We start from the raw sequence: 25,275 nt of genomic DNA on the forward strand, positions 1-25,275 counted from the left end.
TATATCGCGCCCGACGGGAAAGCCGCGGGGTCGGTGTTGCCGCCCGCGCCGCCGGGGCCTCGCCGGCCCGGCCGCCACCCGCGGCGGAGGCGGGAGGTGCTCGCAGGGCCCGAGCTGCCCCGCGCCCCCCGCGGCTGGCGCCGGCCCCTCCGCGACCGGCGGGTGAGGAGAGCGGCGAGCGCTTCCCCCGGAGCGGGGGACCAGCCGCCTGCCTTCCCTCGGGGGCAGGATGGAGAGCAGCCGTAGCGCTGACGGTACGAACGCGGAGCCCTGTCCCGGCCCGGGCCCTCGGTCCCTCAGGGCGTCGGGGGCACTCCTGAGACCCGGGGACGGCGCTGCACAGAGTTAAACCCGCACGAGTCACACCTGAGGGACCCTCGGGCTCGGGGCTGAGGGGCCCAAGAGGGTCGAAACGGTAAAATGCGGTGATATTTTGGGTTGCCGCTGCATAGGTGATAAGCGCCAGTCATAGCTGACGTAGAAATTAAAAGGGAACCCTTAAAATACTCCCATTAGCGTGTTTCAGCCCTCAGGAGAGGCACAGCTACGCCCGAAATTTGGCTCTGTTAAAAATTTGGCTCTGTCTCCCAGAATCACGATTTAAAATGGCCCGTGGTGTCTGGAAATAATGGTGAGCAATTTGCCGTTCAGCAGATTTATCTTGGTAGTGTAATTAAGGCTTTATTGTCTTCCTCTAGCAGGTTAATAGTTTTCCCAAGTCTAAGGCAGTGAACCCCAGGCAACAGCCCCCTCTTAATGTTCTTTTATTGCCCTTTTTGCTGTTACCTGCGAGGCAGAGGGCTCAGGAGACATCAGTCTTTGTCTTGCTCTAAACAATATAATTACTCCTCCACCGGTCCAAGCTTATTATCTACAGTCTCAGATGAGTCAGAGGTGGCGTTTTTCAAGAGGGTAAAAACCTTGGGGGCAAATAAAAATTATAGGCTATAAAAGAGAAGAGAAAGGCAAACTACGGACTGTAATATCTGTAAGTGTGCCAGTAAATGTCATAGTGGAGTCCAATTCTATTGCCACAAGGCTTACATTTCTAATTTCCATCCTACTTCATCTCTCAAAGCTTGTGTGTTTTATCAAAGAGTTGTTTTCCTTCATTGTCACGGAGACAATCAGGCTACCAGGCGACTGCTGCCCCCCTCTACACCTCCAGATATTCCTTACATTGGGTTTAGACAACAATGAATTAAGAAAGTTGTTTTGTTGTTTTGTTTTGTTTTCCTGGAAGTTGGCTTTTTAAGTGCATATATGGAAGAGAATTACATTAGACTTAATTTCTAAACTAGACAGCACCATAGCAAAACAAACTGTCATTTGCAGATCATAATCTGAAGAGCCTGATCATCTCAGCTCTTTAATTATCTTTGTCTCAACTCTTTGTTTGGCTTTTGTCAAACACAAACTACACTAAATCTATTACCTCCTAAAACTACTGACAGTGTTGCAAAGCAGCAAACAAAACCAGTCTGCTGCCTTCTGGGAGCTCAACAGTCCTGATAGGCAATGTCTTTGTTTTTAAGCCACTTATACTGCACTGACAGAAGATAAAAAAACCCTAAAAGACATCCCGAGAGTAGAACTCCAATTCCTGCCATCTGAAACTAATTGCTGTTATAAAGGTAATATGAACCAGAAAACAGTCATGAGGTGTTAAGTCATTGCTACAAATATTGCTGGTGCTCTGTGTTCTGTAGGACTGACAGAGCATCTCCCAGGGAGGTGGGGATTTGCACCAGTCGTCTCACACATTAATTAAAACGTGGATTGAGTGTGAATGCAAAAGATGCAGCTGATTTCAGCTGTTGCTAGACTGCCTTTTAAGCTCTCTCATAATTGAATCTACTGAAGAAAACATTCACTCCTCAAAAAATGCACTCATAAAATGTGAACTAATTCTAAAATTGCCTTTAGGAACTGAAGAGACATAGGAAACAAATTATTAGGCATATACTGGAAGTATAGAGGATGACATTTTATTTTAGAACCTCGAAAAATATTTATTGGAAAAAATGCCCATTTGGTGATTTCGAAATAGAAGTTCACCTTCTGAATTCTGAAAACTTAGAACACTGTAGAGGTTGGTATGAGAGATCCAAGTTAGGACAGCATCAGAAGGGTAGATGATGCTTCTAAAATGTTTGCAGGTGACCAGAAGCAAACTTCAGAATAATCATCCAAATAGATATTTTTGTCCATTTCGGAAAGGTTCATACTTTATAAATTACTTCTTCAGTTTCACTATGGAAGCCAAATATAAGTGTGGACTCCTTAGTTTATTTCTTCTCTTCTTGTTACAGATGACATAAACTGCCTGGTTCATCCCTGGTGCTCCATGAATGGCCACTGGTAAGTTATGTTTACACAGAAGTGCTATTCTCTAAGCAGTAGGAGAGAAAGAAAGCTTTAAAAGACTTTGTTTCCACTCGGATTTTATCTGATACTAATTTAATCAAGTTAAAATTTTATCTCCTTTAGCTAATCAGAAGGAAGTCAAACGGAGTTTTGGTTAAGTCTGTGGGGTTTGCCCTATCTTTTTCTTTTTGTCTAATATTCCCAAAATCTTCGCTCGCGAAGACTGGCCATTAAAAAAATTAAAAAAATATTGCCACTTAGATACATCTGAGAAAATGTAATTCAACTCAAAAAGCTTGAAGAATAAGCAGATTAAACACTCCTAAACAAACCAAATTGAACTTGCATCAGATTACAGGAAGCCAAGTCCACATGATATTCACTAAGTGGTTTTAGAACATGACAAACCCAAGGTAAAAATTGCTGTTAAATCGAAGTGAATCTGAATCCTTAAACTTTGGCTTTGTGAACACAAGTTCATTCTGGTGTTCAGAGTGAGTTTAAGCCTATCCTTAACTGCATAAGTCTCCCAAGAACGTGTTGCTCACGCACTTAATTCATGGAAGAACGAGCATGTCCTGAGCTCCTTAAAGTCAGCCCTGAAGGTGTGTTGTGTGTGTGTGACTGGGACTCATTGCAACAGGGACCTTATGCTATGGACTGTAATGGACATTTGCTTCCAGCCCTGGGTTTGACAATTTGTATTGGTTCCTTTTGAAATTTTACCATACACAGTGAGTCCTGGCACCACCTTCATGCTTCTTTTGAACTCTACATTCTGTGGACACAAGAGTTATTCATAGGGATTATAAAATTTTTGGGGACAATAAATCTGTGACTTTAGCCAGCTCCCAGGAAATTACAACTTTTATAAGTACTTAAAAGCAGAGATTATTTTTTTGTAGTTTTTCAGCCTTCATGATCTCAAAGAACAGTGTCAGCCACATATTCAGTAGTCTTTCAGGGGAGCAACAGAAACAGTTTAAAAAAAAATGCAAGTGTCCCTGTTTCTTTTCTTTGGTTACAGCTGAGTGACTGTTTACAAACCCAGATTCACTGATCCTTTTCCTCTTCTTTTTACCACCCTCTTTCCATCATAGAAATTTCTACTCTAGGTGGTTTAGGCAGAGTAAGTGTTATTTACAAATGAGAGTGACTACAAGCACCAAAGTGCTAGGCAATTAAAGGGAAAGGTCTAAATTTAGGCTTCTAAATTTATCTTCCCCTGATCCCAGCTGTATGTCTCCTCCTATTCCAATGGCTTTCAGCATCTGACTGGCTCTGGCTCTTGCCTGGCCCCCTCTGTGAGACAATTCTGCTCACTAAGCTGGCAGAAAACAATACTTTTGTGAAGATAAGTTTTTGACTGTCATAATCACAAAAGTACAAGTGTGGAGTAAGCTAGGAGCAGAGAGAAGAGGAGGAGGAGGAGGTAGTGGAAAATATCCCTTTAAGGAACAGAAACTGTGGAATGTCTCTGTCTTGTCCAACTGCACTTATTTAAATACTCTGAAGATTAACATTAGTCCTTCTTTTATGGAAACCTTAGCTTCTCTATACTGGTTTTTAAAAACAGACTCTAAATAAGATTTAACACCCCATCTTAAAATTTATTTTTCTGGTCTGGTTCTGTTGCCTTTCGGGTACCTTTTCCTTTTCACTGACTCATCCAGTCTCACCAAAATTTTTGCTTATACATATCTTTGCTGCACTTGATTATAAGCTGGTTTTGTTCAGTGCTGTCCATGCTGCAGAACAAAAGTGGGAATAGATATCTTCTAATATATGGACAAGTTTTCAAATGTTATCAGTAAAACTTTGCTAGGAGAGCAAAGAAACAACAGCAAAAAAAATCCACATCTTCAGATAAACATCAAAGGTTTATAGTATTTTTTCAGAACTGTTTTGATTAATACCACACACTTTCTATTTTGATTTGCTCAAGTAATCTTCTCTATTACAAGTGGAATGTTCAATACATCAAGTTTTTCCTGATCAATTTTGGGGGTTTATTTGGAAAAAATAATCCCTTGTAGATATACTTATTTTTAAATAGATGCTTTGACTTGATGTTTTAGACAACTAAACCATTCAACTTTGGGGCCCTACCCTTTGATCATACAATTTGTCTTGTCTGTGTTGAATTAATTTCATTAGGATCTGGCTATTTATTAATGAGAGTGACTGAATCATGGCTTCACTTTCTTGGGAAACAACGTGGGAGTTAGAATCATTGTTTCACCAAGACTAATAACACTGCAGGGATTTTTAAAGATAATGCTCTTTGTCCATGTCTATTTTGAAGGCTATTAAAAGTGATTATGTAAAAAAACAAACTAAGGAGGATTTCTGGCTGTAAAAATAGCTTCTTAAGAATAAATATCTTTTTCTTGTTTCAGGTCCCAAATTAGTATGTGGGTACTGTGATTGAAGAATATGAAGTCCTTAGTTATAATGTTTGTAACCCAGTTTGACATTATTTAAATAAATTTCTTCTGGATGAGACAGTTTGAAGACATCTGTTGGGTTTGGCATTTATTTTATGTTGTGTAACTCTGGCCTTCTAATGTGACTGCTCAGACTTTCTTCAAAACAGCAAAATTTCTTTCTATTATTGTGAGTCCTTTTTTTTGATATACTTGTGGTACCTGTCTCTCTGTCTCTGATTAAAAGCAGGAGTATGGCAGCTTAGAAGATTCTGCTAATACTCAGCAGTAGTTACATTGATACCCTGTTTGAAAGCAGCTGGTTACTACAGGCTGCAGCCAATATCATCATTTTGTTTGTGTTATCATGCTGAGTCCAAACTTCGCTGTTTAAATTCGACCAGATGTTCCTCAGCAGAGCCACTTTGAATCCAGCACATTGCAGCACAGCCCCATCAGTGCTGATCCCACTCTTGCACCCTTGCTTTTAGTGCACTCCTGTTGCCTTTCTCTCAATTACTGAATTACCCTGAAATGTTTGTACAATGCAAATAAACTTGTACCCTTAATAAAAGGGTTCCTTCCCATTTTATTTAGAGATACTTTACAGTAGTGGGAACAATGGTTGGGTGAACACATAGTAAGGAGAGCCTTTATTCCCTAAACTTTCAGACTTCTGCAGGATTCTGTATTTGTATTCGATCCAAATTTAGGTTGTCTTTAAAAGTAAAGTTTCCCAAAACATAATCCCAAAGACCTTTCTGTGCACAGATTCCACACAGCACGTGCAAATCAAATATGACCTAATGCATCTTGCCTATAAGGAGAACAGACTCATGTGTATGTGAGGAAAGAGTGACAAATAAGTTCTGTTTCTGCAGTCTGTGTAGCACAGGCACACCTTGTAAAATAAAGAAGCCCATGTTGTTTCACAAATACAAGATCAGAGCACCCTGGACATTTTTGCTGAGTTCTTGCCCAAGACTTCATGTTCCATGAGTAAGATTTTCAGAATGTCTCAATATTTAAAAGTCCACCCTAAAAATTGAGCTGTAAAATATCTTAATGCCAAGAGAGTCTTTAAGATTAGGGAAAGTGTTTTATCAAAACACAGAGGATTTGTTGCCAGTCCATTTGCCTTTGCAGTAGATAGGATCTCTATTAATGGATTTAGTCTTTTTTCTGCCAGCACAGTCATTCCAGTGTCTAATCCACTCTTTGCTAATATTAGAAGGTATTCAGGCCTGAAATTAAAATGATGGTTGGCTTTGCTAACTTTTCAGAAATGATTTCTCAGCAGTTTATTTGAGTGTTTTGCACTTCCCTCCTTTGTTCCACACTTGGCTCTTGATTAGTTGGTGTGTCCAGTGTCCCACAGAGCAAGTCGTAGTGGACTAATTAAGAACTACCAGGAGTTTCCCAAGTTATGCAAGATCCCCACAACTATGAAAAGCCTTTTCAGCTTCCCAGTCACATACTGTGAAGTGCCATAAATCAAACTTTTGAAAACACTCAAAGCTGTGCTACAGACACTTACAGGAATACTTTAGTTCCATAAGAAATATTTGCTTTTGTTAAAGTTTACTGCTGTTTTTTTCAGTACTATTTTTTCTTAGTTTAAATCTCAAAGCTACAATATTGGCATTCTTAATACCAACAACATTGATTTAATGAGACATGGGCGCTTATGCAGCATTGGTGACTGTTGTCTTCACTGTTCCATGGACCTGGAAGAGTAAGCAAAGTGAGAGCAAGCACTGTGTGAGAGCTTGGGCAGGATGAGAGAGGAAACTCCACCTCGTGGTTCCAGGTGTCGTGTTACTGCTCGGGGAGGTCAGGCAGTTATTTTTACCTCAGTGTCAGTATGGGAAAACGTGGAAGACCTCACCTTCTGTTGAAACTGTAGGAGATGGCAGGTTAATTGTTCAGATGGGTCATCAGTGTCATCTCACACAACAGACTGTGTGGCTGGAGTCCTGCAGGTGTCCTCACCCCACACCTCAGGCAGTGGATCACGGAGGCTGCTCCGTGTCACACTCCATGGACAACTCCCTAGTTGTCCTTATGGCAAAGGACAAATTTTATTACTGAAGTGTTGTATCACTGGGGAAATTGTTATTTTGGATTATTCTATGCTAGAGTAACATATGTTGTAGTTAACCATGAGGTTGTGTTATTAAAACAAACCCCAAATATTTATGTTAGGTGGCTGTGCTGAAACAATCAGAAGAGACAGGAGACAGCTACACTGCATGCTGTTGGAGTTAATCCAGTATATACCATACTGTAAAATTACAGCTGTGAAATCCTGATAATTATCTTTTATTTTGTTCTTTAACAAGGCTTCCTTTGTGCAAGAAAAAACATCTGTGATTAGATAGTCAGCTGTAAAAACAAACAAGAAAAATCCTCTCATGCCCAAGCATATCTTAAAGTAACAAATCATTCCTGCACCTTTCCCTGTGCAGCTGTCACTGTGCACAATTAACTGGTATAGTTAATTGGCACTGTTAGAAGCAGGAGAGGTCTGGCCACAGGCCAGGGGCACCTTCTCCTGCTGCTGAAGATGAGTGTAAGGAACATTGGAGCCCAACAGCTTTCACAGGTGGGGTTTCATTTGGGTGAAGAAGCTGAGAGATACCACTGGGTCTAAAACAAAATAAATAGTCTCAGACCAGCTAAGAACGTGGTGGACTTGGCACTGTCAGGTTTACAGCTGGACTCAATGATCTTGAAGGTCTTTTCCAGTCTAAATGCTTCTCTGACTCTAAGAATGAATTAAATTGCTATATTGGTATGCTGGTAAATGGGATAGAAGAAAACATTCCTATTGAACACATTAAAATAAAATAAAATTCAACAGCTGAGTTCAAACCCCGACATATATCACACAGAAAATGAAATGTAATTTTAGTTTTGAAAGACATAATATAAACTAGCATACAAATATGTCTTCTCTTGTACATATCATGAGTTCTCTACCCAAGTGAGAGATTTCTTTAAACAAATAAATCTGCAGGTTTGAATACCAGCAGGTGATTGATTTCAGTGGAGAGAAAAGGTTTCACCCAGACATACCAGACTGCATTTTAACCAGCTCTGCAGGAGTCAGAGCAGAAGGGAGGGCAGAGCAGTAATAGCTGGTTTTGCAGAAAGCCTCCCCAAGTCGAAATATTTCTTTGGCTGTAAATCTTTTAGTCTCATACAGGGTTTAGTAAAACCTGTCTGAGACATGCATTTATCAGAAAAACAATCAAATTTCTGTGTGAGGTCACGCCAGTTCAGCACAAGTAAGGACCTATTTTTTTGTCCTATTATCTTGTTTGCATTTTAACATTGTATGTCATAAGGGTGGGTTGTTGGTTTTTTTTAATATTCCTGCAATTTCATGCAAAAAGAAGAAGGAAAATACATTAGTGCAAAGAAAATCCCATTTTAAAAATTGACAAAGGGGGCAAGAGAAAGTTCACGGTAATAAATAGTCTCAAAATAGTTAATTTTTCTACATGAAAAAGATTACGTTTTTCAGTGGCTCTCTCAGCAAACATTTAATGGATTGACAGAGATCTTGCTTAATAAAGATTACCTTTTAATAAAAATGGAAAAGATTTTCATTGTATTTGAGAGAAGATGACCAACTATTATCTGCAGAGAGGCAAAAATGTAGGAAAGCCTTCTTTTCCTTTTAGAATTCACAGAAACACTGTAAAGGGTGGAAGTAATCTCCAGGGCTCTTTAATTCAAATTCTCTCTAGTCCATCGTCCTGGTGGCTGACTTGCTAACAGGCACATGACTTCACAGGTAGGTGTTAGTGAAATAAATAGTGAGTGCCTACACCACTTATAAATATTCATGTTATGTAACTCCCAGCAAAAATACATTCATTTCTCCCTTACATCGATTTAAACATTTGTAGTTTGCATAAATAAACTGAACAGCCTGAGGTAACAAAGCTTAGCAAATCACTGTTGTTTATATTAATTTTGTCAACTAAAGAACTCTTGATCAGGTGAAAAAACAAGTTCCATGAATATTGCTAATTTCTCTGGCTGTGGAGAAGGAGCCTGTCTTCATAATGGCCTTTAAATCTTTTTTAAGCCCCTGTTTGAAAGCTACTCCAGAATCACAAAGCCAGAAGAACAGAGCAGGTGCTCTCTTTCCTCACTGCATGCTCACCACCCCGCTCCACTCTTTGCTGTGCCCTTCATCTCCTGTTTGCTAGACCAAACACAACTTTATCAACCTGTCCTTACACATCAGGTTTCCTCCCTGCCTTTCTCCCCCTCCTGGGTTCTCCTCAGTCCATGCTTAGAGCTGAGGGCTGTCAAAAGTCTCATGCAGTCAGGGGTTTTTTAATTTTCCGGGTGTATTCCTTAGTCAATTCTCTCATTTTTTATCTTTTTCCCCTGGTGACATTCTAATGAGCTGAAAAAAAGCTTTGAGCCCTTTTTCGCCCAAAAGGACAAACAAATATAATGTTGGTAGTCATTCTGTTAACTAATATGACATTTTTTCTTGAAATCTAAGGGAAGGATTAACTGTACAGAACTTTCTGAACTACAGGCAGGTTACTTCTGAGAGGGTGAAATTCGTCTGTGCTTTCTGCTTGTATGGATTGGAAGGTTCTGCTTGCTATGTGATATTGAGGTATTTTGGAATGTTGTCACATTTCAAGGGGTGAATAAGTTCTTATTCTAAATCACTGCCATTTAATTCATCCTGGTTGAAGGAGTTCTGTAACTCTTACTTGGGATGTATTCGTAGCAAAGAGAAATAAAGGCAGGAAATAAGAAATACTGATCACAAATTTCTGTCATTACAAGAGCTGGAAACAGTATGTATGAGCTTCTTGTCTGCCATTTGTGTCATGCTGGGGTTAAGTAAAATGCTTACAATTAATATGTTCTTGCAGCTATGCTGACTTTAGTGTAACACAAATAACTCATTAATTATGTTCTTTTCAGACCTTGTCAGGTAGTTTAATTTATGGTGGACTTACCTTCAAAACCCAGGAGTTTTGTTTAACTCAGCTGACATACCAGCTGTCAAGTCAACCATGTGCTCAGCTAAGGGAATGTAGGACCAGGCAAGCAAGGAAGGGATTACTTGTCGTGAAAAGGAAAAAAAATCAAATTATGCTAAGGCCTTTTGAGCACCCAGAAAGTATTTTGCAAAGAAGGGGGCAGGAAAAGAATGAAAAGGAATATAGTGCAAGACAAAATTTCTTGAAGCATAAAAAACCCCAGCAGGCTGAGAGGCAGCATGTTATTGAGGAGATGCTGGGTAACAGCTGTATAGCACTGAGCAAACAGCAGGGAAGGAACCTTAGTCTGTGCCTGCCTGCAGGATGTTTGGGTCCTTCCCTAGCACAGTATTGGTACTTGCACTTAGCCTGCCTTACAAATCTGCACATGAACAGCTCCAGTGACTAACCCTGTGCAAGCAGGAAAAATGTTTACAAGGTTATGTAGAATGCAGACTTGAAACAATAAAATAAGAACCCTTGAGGGTTAGTATGTTTTCATTAGTGCTTTAGGGTCTGTACATTTTGGACTACTCACGTGGTGTAAAATTCTGTGTATGCCAGCAGTCCACTAATGCATTTTTTGAAATTTTGTAGATTAGTGTTTTATGAATATGCACTTGTTATCTTCCTCTGATTTCTCTGGAACTGTTTAGCAGGTACTGTAACAGCATTTGAGTGGTATTTATAGCTTTGTTTGTCTTACTCTCTCCTGGAAAAACTAATCTCTTAAACATTTCATTCCAGTATCTCAGATTAATTTTCCACAAATCAACCTCAAGCAAATTCTAGTGCAGACATTCTTACATTGCAGGAAGTATCCCAGCTCAGATAAAAGTGTTGTATAGATAGGACAAAGGGCAAGGGACAGTCATCTTTTTGCAAATCAGCAAAAGATAGCTGCAACCAGCATCAAGAAGAAAAATACATTACAATAAGTCAGGAAAATAACCGTCTACCTACCCCACTTACTGTTCCTTTAATAAGTTTAAATACCTTCATGAAATTTGAATATGACTTGTAATTTTTAACATCTATTTATTTTAGTTTTGTTTTTTCTAAGTAACTGCAGCAGAGAGCTTTCCTAATTGGTCCTGAAGTGACTTTGTTTTTTTATCCCCTTTGCTGTCTAGAGTTTCCCATGTTTTATATTTCCTTCCTGGAACTCCAGTTGTTCACATTCAAGCCTTGTTCCTTCCCACAGATACTAAAGAACAGTTTGATTCTTCTGTCTTTGCTGTTTATTCTACCCTATTTTGCAGTAGCAAGGTAACTGCAGCACAAGGGCCATAGGATCTCAGCTGGAGAGCCAGCCTGGGCACACTCAGAACACCCCAGGCTTTGAGCAGCTGGATGTTTCACCAGCCTGGGCACACTCAGAACACCCCAGGCTTTGAGCAGCTGGATGTTCCACCAGCCTGGGCACACTCAGAACACCACAGGCTTTGAGCAGCTGGATGTTCCACCAGCCTGGGCACACTCAGAACACCACAGGCTTTGAGCAGCTGGATGTTCCACACCAGTGAGCAGCATCAGACACTGCTCCACAGCCAACACACTAAGGCCTTAAGAGAGTTTAGATTTTTGGTGAGACAAAATGGTGCTGCTTTCACTTTACTGTATTTTAGTTTGGGATCAGAACTTTTTATATCAACAGCAGTGTCATTCCAACAAACTGGTATCATCCCTTCAAAACCATCACGCTGATAACTTGTGCTCCCACTGCTTTGATGCCAGTTCTGCATTTAACATTGGAGACTGGGTTTAGGCCTGGCATCAGATTATATTCTGAAGTAGGCAGCTGTTTCTAGGAAAGAGCTGAAACTATTTCTGTGTCAAAAACATAATGACAAAAAATCAGCATAGCCTGCCAGCCAGCACATCTGTCACAGAAGCATAAAGTGTCCAACAGAAGCTGATAATTGTTTCAGCAGTATTGCCAGTTTCTCTTTTAAAAACTGGGAACTGTGTCCCACAGGTGAATGTTTATTTGTTTTGCTCAGATTATTTTATGCCTTCTAAAGAGGCAAAACCCTGTGACAGCAGTTCTTTTCCTCACATCCCTTTTTTAGCAGAGACTGTTGAAAATTCACATTTAAAGTGTAGATTGAAAAAAAAATTAACTGTGAAATAGATATTTAGCTCCTTTAATAAGCAAAACTATTGTCAACACATCCTGATAGACATTGCTTTTAATCGTAACAATATTTTATCTCCAGACAATCTCAAAGTTTAATTAAGTTATGTAAAAGAAAGTTACGTTTGTGCTTTCAGCAGTACTGTAGCTGGAAATTTGATGTAACAAATTCCTTATCTCTTTAAGTGTGCCTAGACAACATATTACTGTACTTAAAATTGCAATCTGCCAAACTGCTGAATTCAGTGAGCACTTTGAGACTGCAGAGAGAACAAAAGCAACATAGAGAAACAGAGTAACATGGTTCTGTGTTTGAAATACCTGTAGATTGTATAAATTCTCATGTTAATCTGGTGCTGTGGAGCTTGAAATCCCACTGGGCCTTCAAAAAACTGGCATCTTATATCATCATTTTCATTATAATTAGAGTAATCTTATTTTCCTTCACAGTCGTGCTGGTTTTGGATGGGGTAGGGTTAATTTTCTTCGTAGCAGCCACTCTGGGGCTGTGCTCTGGATTTGTGCCGAGAACAGTGTCGATAATTCAGGGGTGTTTTTGTTATTGCTGAGCAGAGCTTACACAGTCACAGCACCCAATACAAGGCTTGAAGGGTCCAAGGCAACACCAGATTTGATTGGAATGTGCTAGATCACATTTATAGCTGCTCTTGCTGTTGAGCTGTTGACAGGCTCTGTGCTTGCCATGGGGCTTGCTGCCTCCTGTACATTAGTGCTTGTTGGTGGCTGGCTTTTTGCTGTCACTGCTTGCTGTACCACTTATCTTACTCTGCTGTGCCTGGGAACATTTTGATAACAGCAGTGTTTCTGTGTACTGGACAAACTGGAACTCCAGTGTGAACTCAAAGGGTCTGTGACCTGTGGATGAGTCCAGGCAGCAGCAGGACACTCCAAAGCATCCGTGCCCATGGATAAGTTCAGAAGAAGGCAAGGAAGCCTCCAGCACTCAGTATTCCCAGGCAGTCTCCCATCCAAGAACAACTTCCAAGTCTTCCTTAAGGCCCTGTTGAAGAAATACTTCTTGATTCTCTGAAGCCTTTCAATCTTACAAAACTCCTGGGCTGTAGGAAGGATTGACTTTGGTCGCTGGTATGAGGAGCCAATGTGAGTCACTGCCCTGACAAAGCACTGGTGCTCAGAGGAGTGTAACACTGCGAAGAGCTGCATCACAGCAGCAGCCTGTTCACCTCAGAGGGCAGGCTGGGCAGTGGCTGACTTGTCCCAGAGGAGTGCATTTGGTCCCTGACAGTGCAGTCAGCACCCCCTGTGCTGCCCTCTCCCCGAGGCACAGGCAGGTGTCCAGCAGGGCCCGGGCCCGGCCGGTCACGGTGGGGTGGGAGGTGATGGTCTCGTAGTCCGGCCGGGACAGCGTCTGCTGCGAGCGAAGCACGTCCAGCAGGTGGTTCAGGCGTCCCTCTGTCATGCAGCTCAGTATGCTCTGTCTCTGGCAGGTGAGGATTTGACAGAAGTTTCCTTTGCAGCAAGGACCTGGAAACAAAAAGTGAAAAGGAAGTGGAAGGGGAAAAGGAAACAAAACGTGTTAAACTAGTATTATTTTCTTCCAGAAGTTTTTAGCAAGTGGTAACATCAACACCAGAAACATAAACTCAGTAGAGGAAGGAAGTGGGAAGAGTTAGTTTATTTACATTCTATGTTCAAAACTAGTCCAAAGTATTTTCATCATTTGTTTGAAACTCATGAAGATCAGATTACAGATCTTTCTAAAGATCATTAAGTGCTCAGTTTTTTAGGGGAGCAGATTTTCAGGTCTTTTGTGCTATTCACTGAGCATCTGTATCAAACCTCATGCAAAGCAGCTTGGCTTGACACAGATGAGAAAACTTTCTCCTGTCAAAAGTGGAAGGACAGACAACAGCTTAGGGTAGCAGAAGCATTTGAAACATGTAGCATGAAACTGAGAAAATGAATATACATCAAAGTCAAACTGATAAGAAAAGTTATACTCTTGGCAAAATGGTCGAGAGCTTTGGGTTCTGTATCTTTTCACAAAGTGATTAGAACACTTAGCACTGATATCAGGGTTTTTAGTGTACAGGAGAAAATTAAGAACCAGAAGCCATGTTGCTTTGGAGAACATGCCTTTGTCATTCTGATTGTTGCTGTAGTGTTGTGTGATGAACTTTTCCTGCACGATCTAGTCTGTTGATTTATTCAGAAATTATGTCATCACTCAAGTGAATTGCCATGGAGATGGCCAGCTAGGCTGAGAACTATCATAAGCCAGGTTGCAAAAAGTTAGCAAAACCAGCTCCCAAAGGTTCACCCACAGGCAGAGTGAGGCTTTCCAAACCAGCAGCTGAGCCTTTCTGCCTCTGTTCTGTAGGGAGACCTGAGACCATGTGAGTAAGGGAACGGAGGGCACCCTGTCACCTGTTTCTGTGGTCAGTAGCTACTCTTGTAGAGGTATACAATGCACAGCTAAAGACTGCAAAACAAATAATCCCAGACTTAAACAATTAGTGTATTTCACACTCAGTGTGTGGTATATATTTTGTATTTTTATTATGGTCTTTTCAGAACTGTTCTCAGCCTCACAGTGATCCTGGAAAGAATGTTCTGGGCAATGACCCTGGAGCCAATGTTCTCAATGGTCATTTCCAAGACTTCTGGGAAGAGAGGAGCAGTTATACATAAATAGACTCGTGAGACATTTGTATCAAATTAGGAGCATCTATTACACTAAATACTTAAAAATGTGCACAAAATTTAGAAATATCTTAATATTTAGAAATATTTGAAACAATTTTATCGCTAAGATCTGGCCAAGGCAAATATTGCCAGCTCAAGCTGGGAGTGGTGCCTCACCTGTCACTGCTTGTCCAGGGTGCACTGGCTGTGGGCTGTGCTGGAGAGCCAGCAGTGGGGCCACATCCTGACTGCTTTGTGTGTCTGCAGCTGAACCAGATAAAGCAATCTTCCTAAACAAGTGTGGTTTTCTACTCTCAGAGCCTGGATGATCTAGAAAAGGTTAAGATGAGCAAGATTAGACCCTTGAATTGAACAACAACAAACCACTATCCATTTGTCACCCACTGCAGAAGACTGGTACTTAGGACTGACTTGAGAGTGCTTACTGATTACTGGCTGTTCTTCTGGCTCTTCGTTCTACACCATTATTCCTAGGAAGATTTTGGTGTATATTACTGCACACACCAGACATTCCCAAACTGCCTGCAGGAATTTGTTACTGAAGTCATGGAATGTTTTGTGCTGTGATGAGTCTGAGCTGTTGGTCAGAACTAAAGGGCTTGGAAATGCAGATGTTGCTCCAAGTGAATTGATTTCCTGTGTCTCAACTTTTGTATCCAAAAGCATGGGAAGTACAGAAAATCACTTATTGACACAAATGTAAACACTTGGATAGGACAAATCCACATTGGAAAGATAAAGGAAGTTATTTACATGGGAATGGTGATTATCAGGAATCATTCACATGTTCCTGGCAACATAGTCTTTTTAAAACATATCTCCTTTTCTTAGCAAATTACAGAAAAAGCAGTTATTCCTGGTGGCACAAAGCAGTGGGATTCCCAGGAGGGACTTGTTCTGTCAAAACCAACACTCAATATTTGATGTGTGAGGGAAAGGCAACTCTATATTTACAGCTCAGTATTCTAGAAAAAATTAGCAAACCCAGCTTTTCTATCTATACATTTAATCAAAAAACATTGTGGTGTCTCTGGTTTCCTGCAGTGAACTCACACTTCAGATGATACCAGTAGAAGGCACAGCTTTACTCTGAGAAGGGACAATTTTACGTGGAAAATAACATTTCTACATTGAACAACTAGTAATAGTTATGCTTTTCTTATAATAGCTGGAGCTAAATATAGTTCAAGATAGACACCTTTTCTTGTTTTTGCATTCTGTGGGATAGTATTTGACAGACCCATCTCAAGAATATTCTCTCTTCCTGCATTATTTCCACTGCTATCAAGTAGGCCAGTTGAGCTTGGCACTATGAAAGGAATTTTCTTGCTGATTAAGCGGTTGTTTTTTGGTGGACTGATGATCTGAAAGAGACCAAAATGGAGAAGAGTTACCTTCTTGGAAAGTTTTGTTCCAAACCCTTTTCTAAACAGGCGAGGTTCAGAACAAATCTGAAGTGGAAGATGTTGTTTTTGCAAGAGCCACGTCAGGGGCAGTTGCTGTGAACCAGGGAGAGCAGTGGGGTTTGTGGTTTGCCTGGGGGGAGTTACCCTGGGCAGGGACATTTTGCACTATGCGTTGTGTTTGCACCGTGCAGTGGCAGGGCTGTCAGGAGAGAGCTCCTGCAGACTGTCGTGCCTGTGCTCACCTCTGAGTTGCAGGTGCCTGTCTGCAGGGTGTACGGGGCTGAGCCTTTGCAAGCATCAAGCGCTCTCTCCTGGCAGGAGAAAGCACAGGAACTCCAGTGAGGATAGATGTGGGTTGTTCAAGAATTTATGCTGACAATCGATATTATACTCTAAGGTGTGCTCATATGTGCTGACAACGAATTGCACTGAGCAATTTTACATTTTAACACATGTCAGTGGGCATAGAATCTGACACAAAATTCTACCCTCTTACTGTTTCTGGTGTTTCACATTTATTTTAAAACCAATTTTTGACTCATGCAGGAAAAGGTGAAAATAAGCCTATATTGAGAGAGATTGGGCTAGCTATAACATGTTTTCCTTCAAGGATCCAAACAGCACAGCCATGCTGTTAGTGTGCCAAACTGTCTGCAATAAGGGTGTGTCAATACTTGTAACTGTTTTCCCATTCCTACATCCACAGCAGATTGTTAAACTATTTTTTAGTTTTTATACTTCAACAGTTGTGAAGAATTTTCAAGAAACTTCAGTATCATTTTCACAGTAATTTTAGACTTATCAGTTTGAACAATAAATAGTGCTCTTCACTAATTCAGCAAATAGAAAAATAAAACCTTGCTCAAGGGCAACCAAAGCATTAGATTATGGAATATTTGGTAATAAACTTCAACAGTAGTAAAAATGACTTTGACTATAACTATGCCAGCTACTAAAACATTGATCAAGTCTGTTCTACAGTCCCAGAATGTGATTGCAACAGGTAGAAATAATCCCTCCCACAACAGGCCCAGGCCCAGCAGTGAGAGCGAGGGTGCAGCACGGGCTGTGTAACTGCAGGCACAGTCAGAGGGCTGGGCTGAGGGCTGCAGCTCATCCCCTGGTTTCCCCACCACGGCTGGCTCAGTTACCTGGGTAGGAGACAGCTCTGTTTGTGGCAGTCACGGTTGGGCCAGATTTCCCATGGCATTGTAGACATACATGGAGTTAGCTGTCCCTCAGCTGTTGGCCATTCCCAACCCATCCCTGTGGTATCAGAGAACCCTCTGAGACTGTAGGACAAGAATTGCCTTGTTCCTGAAAGCATGTCAATGTAGGAACAGTGCAGGGCACAGAACAGTGCTGGTATGGTACAGCTGCAGCAGGTACAGACTGTCCAGGTCTGGGACTACTTGGTCTGGAACCAGTACACACAAAATTGTCCTTGGTTCTAGCCCTAATCTGAAGGACTTGAGGCTAATATTTGTTCTTACTCACATGGGTTTACCAGGCTGATGACAGGTGGTGACTGGAAAGAAGCTCTCATATTTTTAAAATAGCAGGTATCAATTGATTTATTTTCTAGAGACCCTCCCAGTATATTTTCTACAGTTTCTAAATGAGCCTGGAGTGCCAAAGGGTATGCTCCAGCTCTCTGGTGCAGCCATTAAAGCAATCAACACAAGGCCTTTCCTGGGTTTGGATCACAAAGATTGTAATTGAACAAATCAAGTAAAATCCTTGTAGGAGAACGAAACTTAATTTTGCACTAACCTTTGCATCCATCAGACTGTAGATTGCTGTGGAAATTACCTCCTTATTTATACTAGTCAAAATTCCATTTAGAAGATCTACACATTCTGCAGGGGTAATAAAGCATTATAAATACCACATTGTGTATGAAAACATATATATATTTAGACATCAGCATGTTGCAACTAACTTCACTATTATATTGAGAAGATGTATGAACTAGATAAAATGAGTTTAACACAACTTCCACCTCATACTTTTTCTTGGTTTCCCCTTTGACCTGATTTTAAAGAATGGTTCCAGTCACATGAAAATCATATTTTCTTAAATGTTCACACAGATGTATGAACTTAATTGCAGAATGTTTACTCAGGACTCAATAAATCCATCACAATAAAGCTATATGCAAATTGTTTCCTCAGCATTTCAACTTCAAAAGCCCTCAAATATCACAATTTTAACATTTCTTAGTTATCTTTTTAAAAACAGACGCTAAACATACCAATTCCACTGAAGTAAACAATGATAGCACACTTCAAAAGGAACTGGTTATGCATTGGAATTGAGAAATGCTAAGGGCAGTTTGATCTTTCTTAAGCTAGTGTAGATATATTAGATATGTGTATATATATGAACAATAATATCCCTTCCTGTATTTTTACGTTATACTAAACACAGTTTTGGAGACAAGTAAGGCAATTTATGGTAAGAAGTTTCAGTCAGAAAGAATATCTCAGGTGCTCCGAGGGTCTAAAGCCCCCTCCCACCTCAGCTGTGCTGGCTCTGGAGTGCTAAATAATGGTCCTGGAATGACCCTCTCCATCACAGATCTTACACAGAAAGCACATCCTGAATGTCACCTGCAGTCCGTGGTCTGTGAGCTGGATCCTGATGCCAGCACAGAGCAATGAGGTGCAATAGTCTGTCCCTCTCAGGAAAATTGCTTGGTATAAACTCTTCTGAAAGGCCAGGCCGGGAACTGCAGCAGATTCCTGTCAGAACCTCCAGCAGGGCTGTTTGACCTGCAGTTTAAAAGAAAATGTCACTGCAAAAAATATTGAAGACCTCAGAACTCTCTTTAAATTACATTCAGCATAAGTCATATTGTGTATTTTAAAACAAAGACTGCTTTTTTAAAAGCAAAAATGTATTAACACTCTTTTACCATAACCTTTAACTGTAGCTATAGCTACTTATTGATTGGAACAGGATATTTCAGGATAAACACTTCTGTCCAAACACTGAGTCATAAATGGATCTATAAACCTGCATTGTAAACTACGCGCACAGACACCTCAGGAATACATGTGATTATTCTAAGCATAGCTTTGTAAAAAGCCTCACTCTTGCATTATAAGAACAGAACTCCTACTGTACAAAACCCCAGCTGGAGCAGCCTCAAGGTGGCAGCCACAAGCTGTACCCACACGGAGATATTGTTCTGGGCAGTGTTTTTCAGGGGTTCTCAGTGTGTAGAATGCAGGAGTCCTTCCATCAATTTTGCCATGCAGAATGAAGCTTTCACTGATCTCCACTTGCACGAAACAGAGAGCATTCCTAGAGCCTCACACTTGCATCCTTACACAAAGAAAGTAAGGATGCTTCCTGAAGAGGATTCAGCATGAACTGACATTTCTTGATTGGTATTTAAAACTCATGGCAACTGTAAAAATTAGTCTTATGCCCATTCAATTACTACCTGTCACTTAATAACTGACAAAGGTGAAGTGATATTCCTGCTCCCTACAGGCAAGCTGAAACCCAGCTCAGTGACACGGTGCCTCAGCAAGCACAGGGAGATGCTACAAATGGGGGAAGAGAGATCACTTCTTTGGAAACACTGAGGGTTTGTTGAGAAATCCTAATCTTTACATCCTGGAATGTGGAGCTTTGTGCTGTAAGAGAAGGCAAAGGGACATCTGAAAAAAAACAGTGCTGTTTGTATCATAATTTCCCTAAAATAAGGGAATTTGTGGACAAGATTCGGACAATAAAAAGTCTGACATGAATAACAGAGATAAATACCTTCAAAAGGTTTCTGTCTGCTTAGGCTCTCCCAACACATTATTCCAAAACTGAAATAAAAACCCAAAACAGTGAAAGACCATTCATTAGTTTGCAATCTGTATCTGTGTTCTCATTTCTAAGAGCAAGTTTATTGTTTTAAGAAAAAGGAGTTTTTTCAAGACAGTCTATCCAAGGTCTGGCATTTTTACTGTAATGTCTGAAGATAAGTATTTTGGCAACATTGTAGAGTGTAGCCTGGACTAGGTATGACCTGCTCTTAAAATTCCATTCACCTGTAAATATCACCTTCCTGGGAAGGAAGGCCTCCTTCAAGGATTTCGGGAGGGAGGTACACTAAATCCTGGCAGCTCCTCTGGTTCTGCAGGGCTGACCTCAGCTGCTGTTTCCTCCAGTTGGTTAGACCATAATCTGATATCTACAGAGAAAAAATCATTTGAGTAACAGTACATCAAGTCTTGGTACTAAATGTTGACTCTTCAGATAAATATATGCAGTTGGATTTTACATTAACAGATGAAAAGTTGAGGCTCCTACCTTGGCTCTGTACTGTCCATCCAGAAGCACATTGGAAGGTTTCAGGCTGCAGTGGCAGGAGGCAGGCTGGAGGCTGTGAAGGTGATGCAGCCCTTCAGCCACATCTGACAGGATCCTCAGGAGTAAGGGACATGGAAGTTCTGGGTACAGCTGACGCTGAGTTACACAAAATACAGGGTTTGGTGTGAAATTGTTGCTATTTACATTTTCATTTGACAACAAACAGAACCACCAAACAGAAGCACAATCCAGAAACTGAAGAACAGATTGTGACCATAATTTACATGCTGATTGTTCTTCGTTGGCTGATCTTTTCATTAATTTTGCCAGCCAGAAGATGACACCTTTTCTGTACCTCATGGACGAGCGAGTGCAGGGATCCATTGTCCATCCATCCAGTCACCAACCCCATGAGTCCATGGCATTGGTAAATCCCCAGGGGAGGCAGGAGACGTTCAGACTCACAACCTCTGACAGCTGCTATATCCTGAAGCAGCAACTTCCACTCCCTGTAAAAAAGATCCAGTTAGAGGCAGGTGAGACTGAAGGGGGTTCCAGCTGGAGATGAGACACTGCAGGATGTGGAAATGAGAGGGAACCATATGGTTGATCACAAGGCAATATAATTCTACCAATAAACACGTATTATGTAATCTTCCAAACAATTCTAAGAAAATGAAGCAATCCTTTGTGTAGTGTATTTTTGCAATATAAAGACCTCTGGATGCTTTAATATGGACATAAGAGTACAATTTGAAGCAGGATTGAAGTGTGAAGGCAGGAGAAAGCTTGTACTGTGTCCTTTTGCTGTAAGTGACATTCCCATTTCCCAGGAAATGATGTTCTTCCATGCACATCTCACTGCACTGTAATCCTGCCCATGTTTCCTACTCTCACCTGTACGTGCTGGTTTTGATTAAGTTCAGCTGAGATCTCTTTAGGGACCTCCAGAAAGATAATCCCACACCATGCTGGGATTACTGATCAGGGTTTGTATACATTATTATAGTACACAATTAATTACTTCAGGAGTAAGCTCTACTTCTACCAAGAATTGTCCAAAGCCATTGTTTGTGAGTAGAGGTGCCTCCAGGCTGGAGCTGTGCTGGGGTCAGACGGCCCCGGCCCCGCTGCAGGTCTGGGCTCCCCTGGGGGTCACTTGGCAGATCAGACACCCACCTCTCTGTAGTGTCCTGGCTGCTCAGCAGCTTCACAGAGATGGGAGTGTTCCAAGAGATGTGGAAGGCTTTGAGTGCAAAGCCTGAGCCTGTTCTGGTCACTGTAAAGCTTTCCAAATCTTCCTGGGCTACCACAGGCAGTGGATAGGCCATTTCTTGATGGCTGGAGGGAAAAAGCAGAAAAGAAAAATGTTCTAAGAACTACTTTTTGTCATTACTACCAAAGCACAGTGAAGTTGCACCACCCCTTACTTCCCAAATAACTAATGCAAAAGCCTTCCTTTATAAAGACAGGAAAAATGCACTAATTGCCAAGGAGTGTCTGGACCTAACTTGCCATCTGAGGCTGCAAGGTGCTAATTAGTTGCTCATCATTATTTCCATCTGATGACTTTGAAATGTTAGGCCATTATTTATATTAAAAGGTGTGATTTTAAAGTGATACTGAATTTATGTGGACAACAAACTAGCATCTTACAGTTAGATTGAAAAGACAATTATTCAATAACACATGTCAGCATGTTCTGCATCATTCTTGCATATCTTCTTTAATAAATCACATGTGAATGCAAAAGCAAGGTAAAAGGCAAATTTTCTGCTGCTGTAGACTGGCAGAATTCTGATAAATGGAGTTGTGTCTTTACAGCAGCCCCTAATTTGGCCAGTACAGTCCCTGTACAGCCCCTCTCCAGGCCCAGCTGCACGTCTGAGACACTCTGCATGGCAACACACGTGGATTAGAGAGAACTTCTGCAAAGCATCACTGTCGTACCATGTGAGTACCAGTTTTAATTACATCTCTGAAGCTCCATTAGACTAGAGGTAACAAAAAGTCAGTGGTGAAGGAGGAAAACAAGCAGTCTAAGAAAACACATGGCATAAAAGCATTGGTAAGGATCACTGCAGGGTCAGCAGTCAGTGGGTCAGAACTCAAAGTGTAGCTCAGCAGACCTGGGCTAGAAAAGGAATGAGATGAGGGGACTCAAGTAACTGTGGAGGACTATTGAGTGTGAATTGTGCTCTACAGAAATAGTTCCTGGGATGCAGAAGGCCTGAAAGTCTTCTGACTTTGAGCAGATAACCTTTTCTCTACAACTGAAATAGAAACAAAAACTAGAAGATAAATTAACCCCTGATCTTGGCTGAACTTGTGGTTCATGAACAATTTACTTTCAGTTAACCTCAGTCTCTCCCTGCAGGCACATCCACAACCAGAGGGGTACTAACCTCAGTTTTGCACCTAACCATCCTCAAAATGCAAATAAAAACACAGCAGCTGATTTACCAGTTCAGCTTTAACAGCATTTCATTCTGATAGGAAAGCACAATTAAACTTTTTGCCTTTTGTTACATTATTGTAGCTTGAAAGCACTAACTGCCTTAGGTGCTTCTCTAAGGGCTTCCTTAAAGAATAAACCCAGTATGGTATGAGGCTGACAGAGAGTTTAACAGTTTCATAAAATTTGAAAATATTCCTTTGAATGAAGATAAATTTCCAAATGAGCCATTTATCCCTTAAAGTTGCAAAGATAGACCATACAGATCTAACAATCTTAAATATAAAGGAGGTAATCAAAAGGCTGTCAGCAGCAAAATTATGTCTCCTTTTTATTATATACAGCAATAAGTAATAATTTAAATGGCTAAAAGAATGTACTCAACTCCAAACACAGTGCAAGGAAGATCAAGTAATGAATTTAGCACCTAAACCATTCCTGAAATAAGTTATTTTTATTTAAAATTGAATCAGATAAAGATATAAGAATTTTTTAAACTCTTGCTAACTGGCTACTTAGATAAAAAATTAAAGCTAATCATCAGGTCCTATTTTGGATTTGCAAAACCTAATTTAACTAAGGATTTTTTAAAATCAAAATGAAAACCACTTCAACCTTCATAGTTACAAACCATGTCATGACATGCCAAGGACCATTCTCCCTGTGTCTGAGTTTGTACATCTGTTTCTATACCTCAGCATCAAGTGATTTGCTGAAAATCTCCAGAAGAGTTTAACCCTAACATGAGAAATGTTTTATTCATGCAGGGTGCTACCCAAATTCCTAAAGCAGTTGGAAGGTCTAATCATTGAATATGGAACTGTCAAGGAACTACAGATAACAAAGTCTCTCTGTAATCTCCAGATTGCAAGGTAACAAAGACATTTTTTCAATAGTTCTGCTCTTTTGAATGTTTTTTCTCCTAGATCCTTCTAAAATCTCACCATCAAATCCCCAAACCAGTATTCTGTAGGTGACCTATGCAAGGAACAGTTTAGTATTATTTTTCAGTAAGACACTAAGAGTCTGGGATAACTTTGCCATCCTGTCCCGGCTGTGCAGGCAGGGGCATGAGGAAGAATGCTATAAAGCTATTCATTTCAAGTTTCTAATTATAAAGTAATTTTTAAAAAATAACTCATAGCAAAGATATTTCCTTAGTACGAGAGAATCTCTATGTTAACATATATAGATGTCTCAGGAAAAGAAACTGGAAATAAAAATCAGCTTACCTCTGGAAAGAGAAGCATAAAAACTGTGGAAGGATGGAGTGAAACTGTTGCAGGTGTGAGCCGGCTGGGAGCCGGACTCAAACGGCCCGAGCTGTGCTGCTGTGAGCCAGGTCTGTGCTGATGTGCCTTCCCTCGGAGTCTGTGCTGATGTGCCTTCCCTCGGAGTCTGTGCTGATGTGCCTTCCCTCGGAGTCTGTGTGGATGTGCCTTCCCTCGGCTGTGCTGATGTGCCTTCCCTCGGAGTCTGTGCTGATGTGCCTTCCCTCGGAGGCTGTGCTGATGTGCCTTCCCTCGGAGTCTGTGTGGATGTGCCTTCCCTCGGAGTCTGTGTGGATGTGCCTTCCCTTGGAGTCTGTGCTGATGTGCCTTCCCTTGGAGTCTGTGCTGATGTGCCTTCCCTCGGAGTCTGTGTGGATGTGCCTTCCCTCGGAGTCTGTGCTGATGTGCCTTCCCTCGGCTGTGCTGATGTGCCTTCCCTCGGAGTCTGTGCTGATGTGCCTTCCCTTGGAGTCTGTGCTGATGTGCCTTCCCTCGGAGTCTGTGCTGATGTGCCTTCCCTCGGAGTCTGTGCTGATGTGCCTTCCCTCGGAGTCTGTGTGGATGTGCCTTCCCTTGGAGTCTGTGTTGATGTGCCTTCCCTCGGAGTCTGTGCTGATGTGCCTTCCCTCGGAGTCTGTGCTGATGTGCCTTCCCTCGGAGTCTGTGCTGATGTGCCTTCCCTTGGAGTCTGTGCTGATGTGCCTTCCCTTGGAGTCTGTGCTGATGTGCCTTCCCTCGGAGTCTGTGCTGATGTGCCTTCCCTCGGTGTTTCCTGGTTCAGACTGTAACTCTTCAGTGACCGCACACGAGCGCGATTACACACGCAGGGCTGGGAGAGCCGCTTTTCCCTCAAGGAGGAATGCCAGGAGGAAAGAGCTGGCAGGGAAAAGCACCGAAAGCTGGCAGGGAAAAGCGCCGTGTTGGATCCAGCCAGGCTGGAAAGGGCAGGGCTGCACACGCTGGCGCTGAGCTCTGCCCTGGGTCAGGCTGACAGCACAAGTAAAACACCCTCAAACTCTTTAAACCGAGTCGATCTTAAAACAGGAAATAAGTGCCGGGTTTCTGTAGGTGTGGGCACAGGGGCGAGGGGGAGTCACAGAAATCTGGCTGTGCAAGAGCCCTGCTGGAGGGGGGGTTCTGTTGAGAGTCAGGGTGCCCTCATCACGAGAGGGGCAATGGCACACTGG

General features: G+C 41.5%; 2 protein-coding genes across 7 annotated transcripts in view; one reads left to right on the forward strand and one right to left on the reverse strand.

Annotated features, from left to right (window-relative positions):
* Positions 1–25,275, forward strand: part of OSGIN1 (oxidative stress induced growth inhibitor 1) — a 63,622-nt gene that overhangs the window by 554 nt on the left and 37,793 nt on the right. For 4 of the 6 annotated variants that reach the window (XM_039382560.1, XM_039382562.1, XM_039382561.1 and 1 more), the window contains exons 1-4: positions 1–254; positions 2,313–2,361; positions 22,187–22,315; positions 23,585–23,689. The gene's annotated coding sequence lies outside the window, so the exon portion shown is untranslated. Of the gene's footprint in view, positions 255–1,356; positions 1,635–2,312; positions 2,362–22,186; positions 22,316–23,584; positions 23,690–25,275 lie in introns of those variants that run through there. The other 2 variants (XM_039382565.1, XM_039382564.1) reach the window with 2 other exon arrangements.
* Positions 8,366–24,122, reverse strand: LOC114003259 (receptor-interacting serine/threonine-protein kinase 2-like). Its single transcript, XM_039382552.1, has 12 exons — positions 24,050–24,122; positions 21,542–21,703; positions 20,718–20,871; positions 20,363–20,518; positions 20,101–20,243; positions 19,826–19,875; positions 18,661–18,822; positions 17,822–17,907; positions 16,291–16,359; positions 15,841–16,006; positions 14,799–14,951; positions 8,366–13,460 (listed from the first exon to the last, which is right to left on the reverse strand). Exons 2-12 carry the CDS (start codon positions 21,691–21,693, stop codon positions 13,156–13,158), a joined length of 1,596 nt encoding a protein of 531 aa, XP_039238486.1. The 5' UTR covers positions 21,694–21,703; positions 24,050–24,122; the 3' UTR covers positions 8,366–13,155.

This window comes from Pipra filicauda, unplaced genomic scaffold (genome assembly GCF_003945595.2).
Source record: "Pipra filicauda isolate LSUMZ 115617 unplaced genomic scaffold, ASM394559v2 scaffold273_size1055052_pilon, whole genome shotgun sequence".
Taxonomy (NCBI): Eukaryota; Metazoa; Chordata; class Aves; order Passeriformes; family Pipridae; genus Pipra; species Pipra filicauda.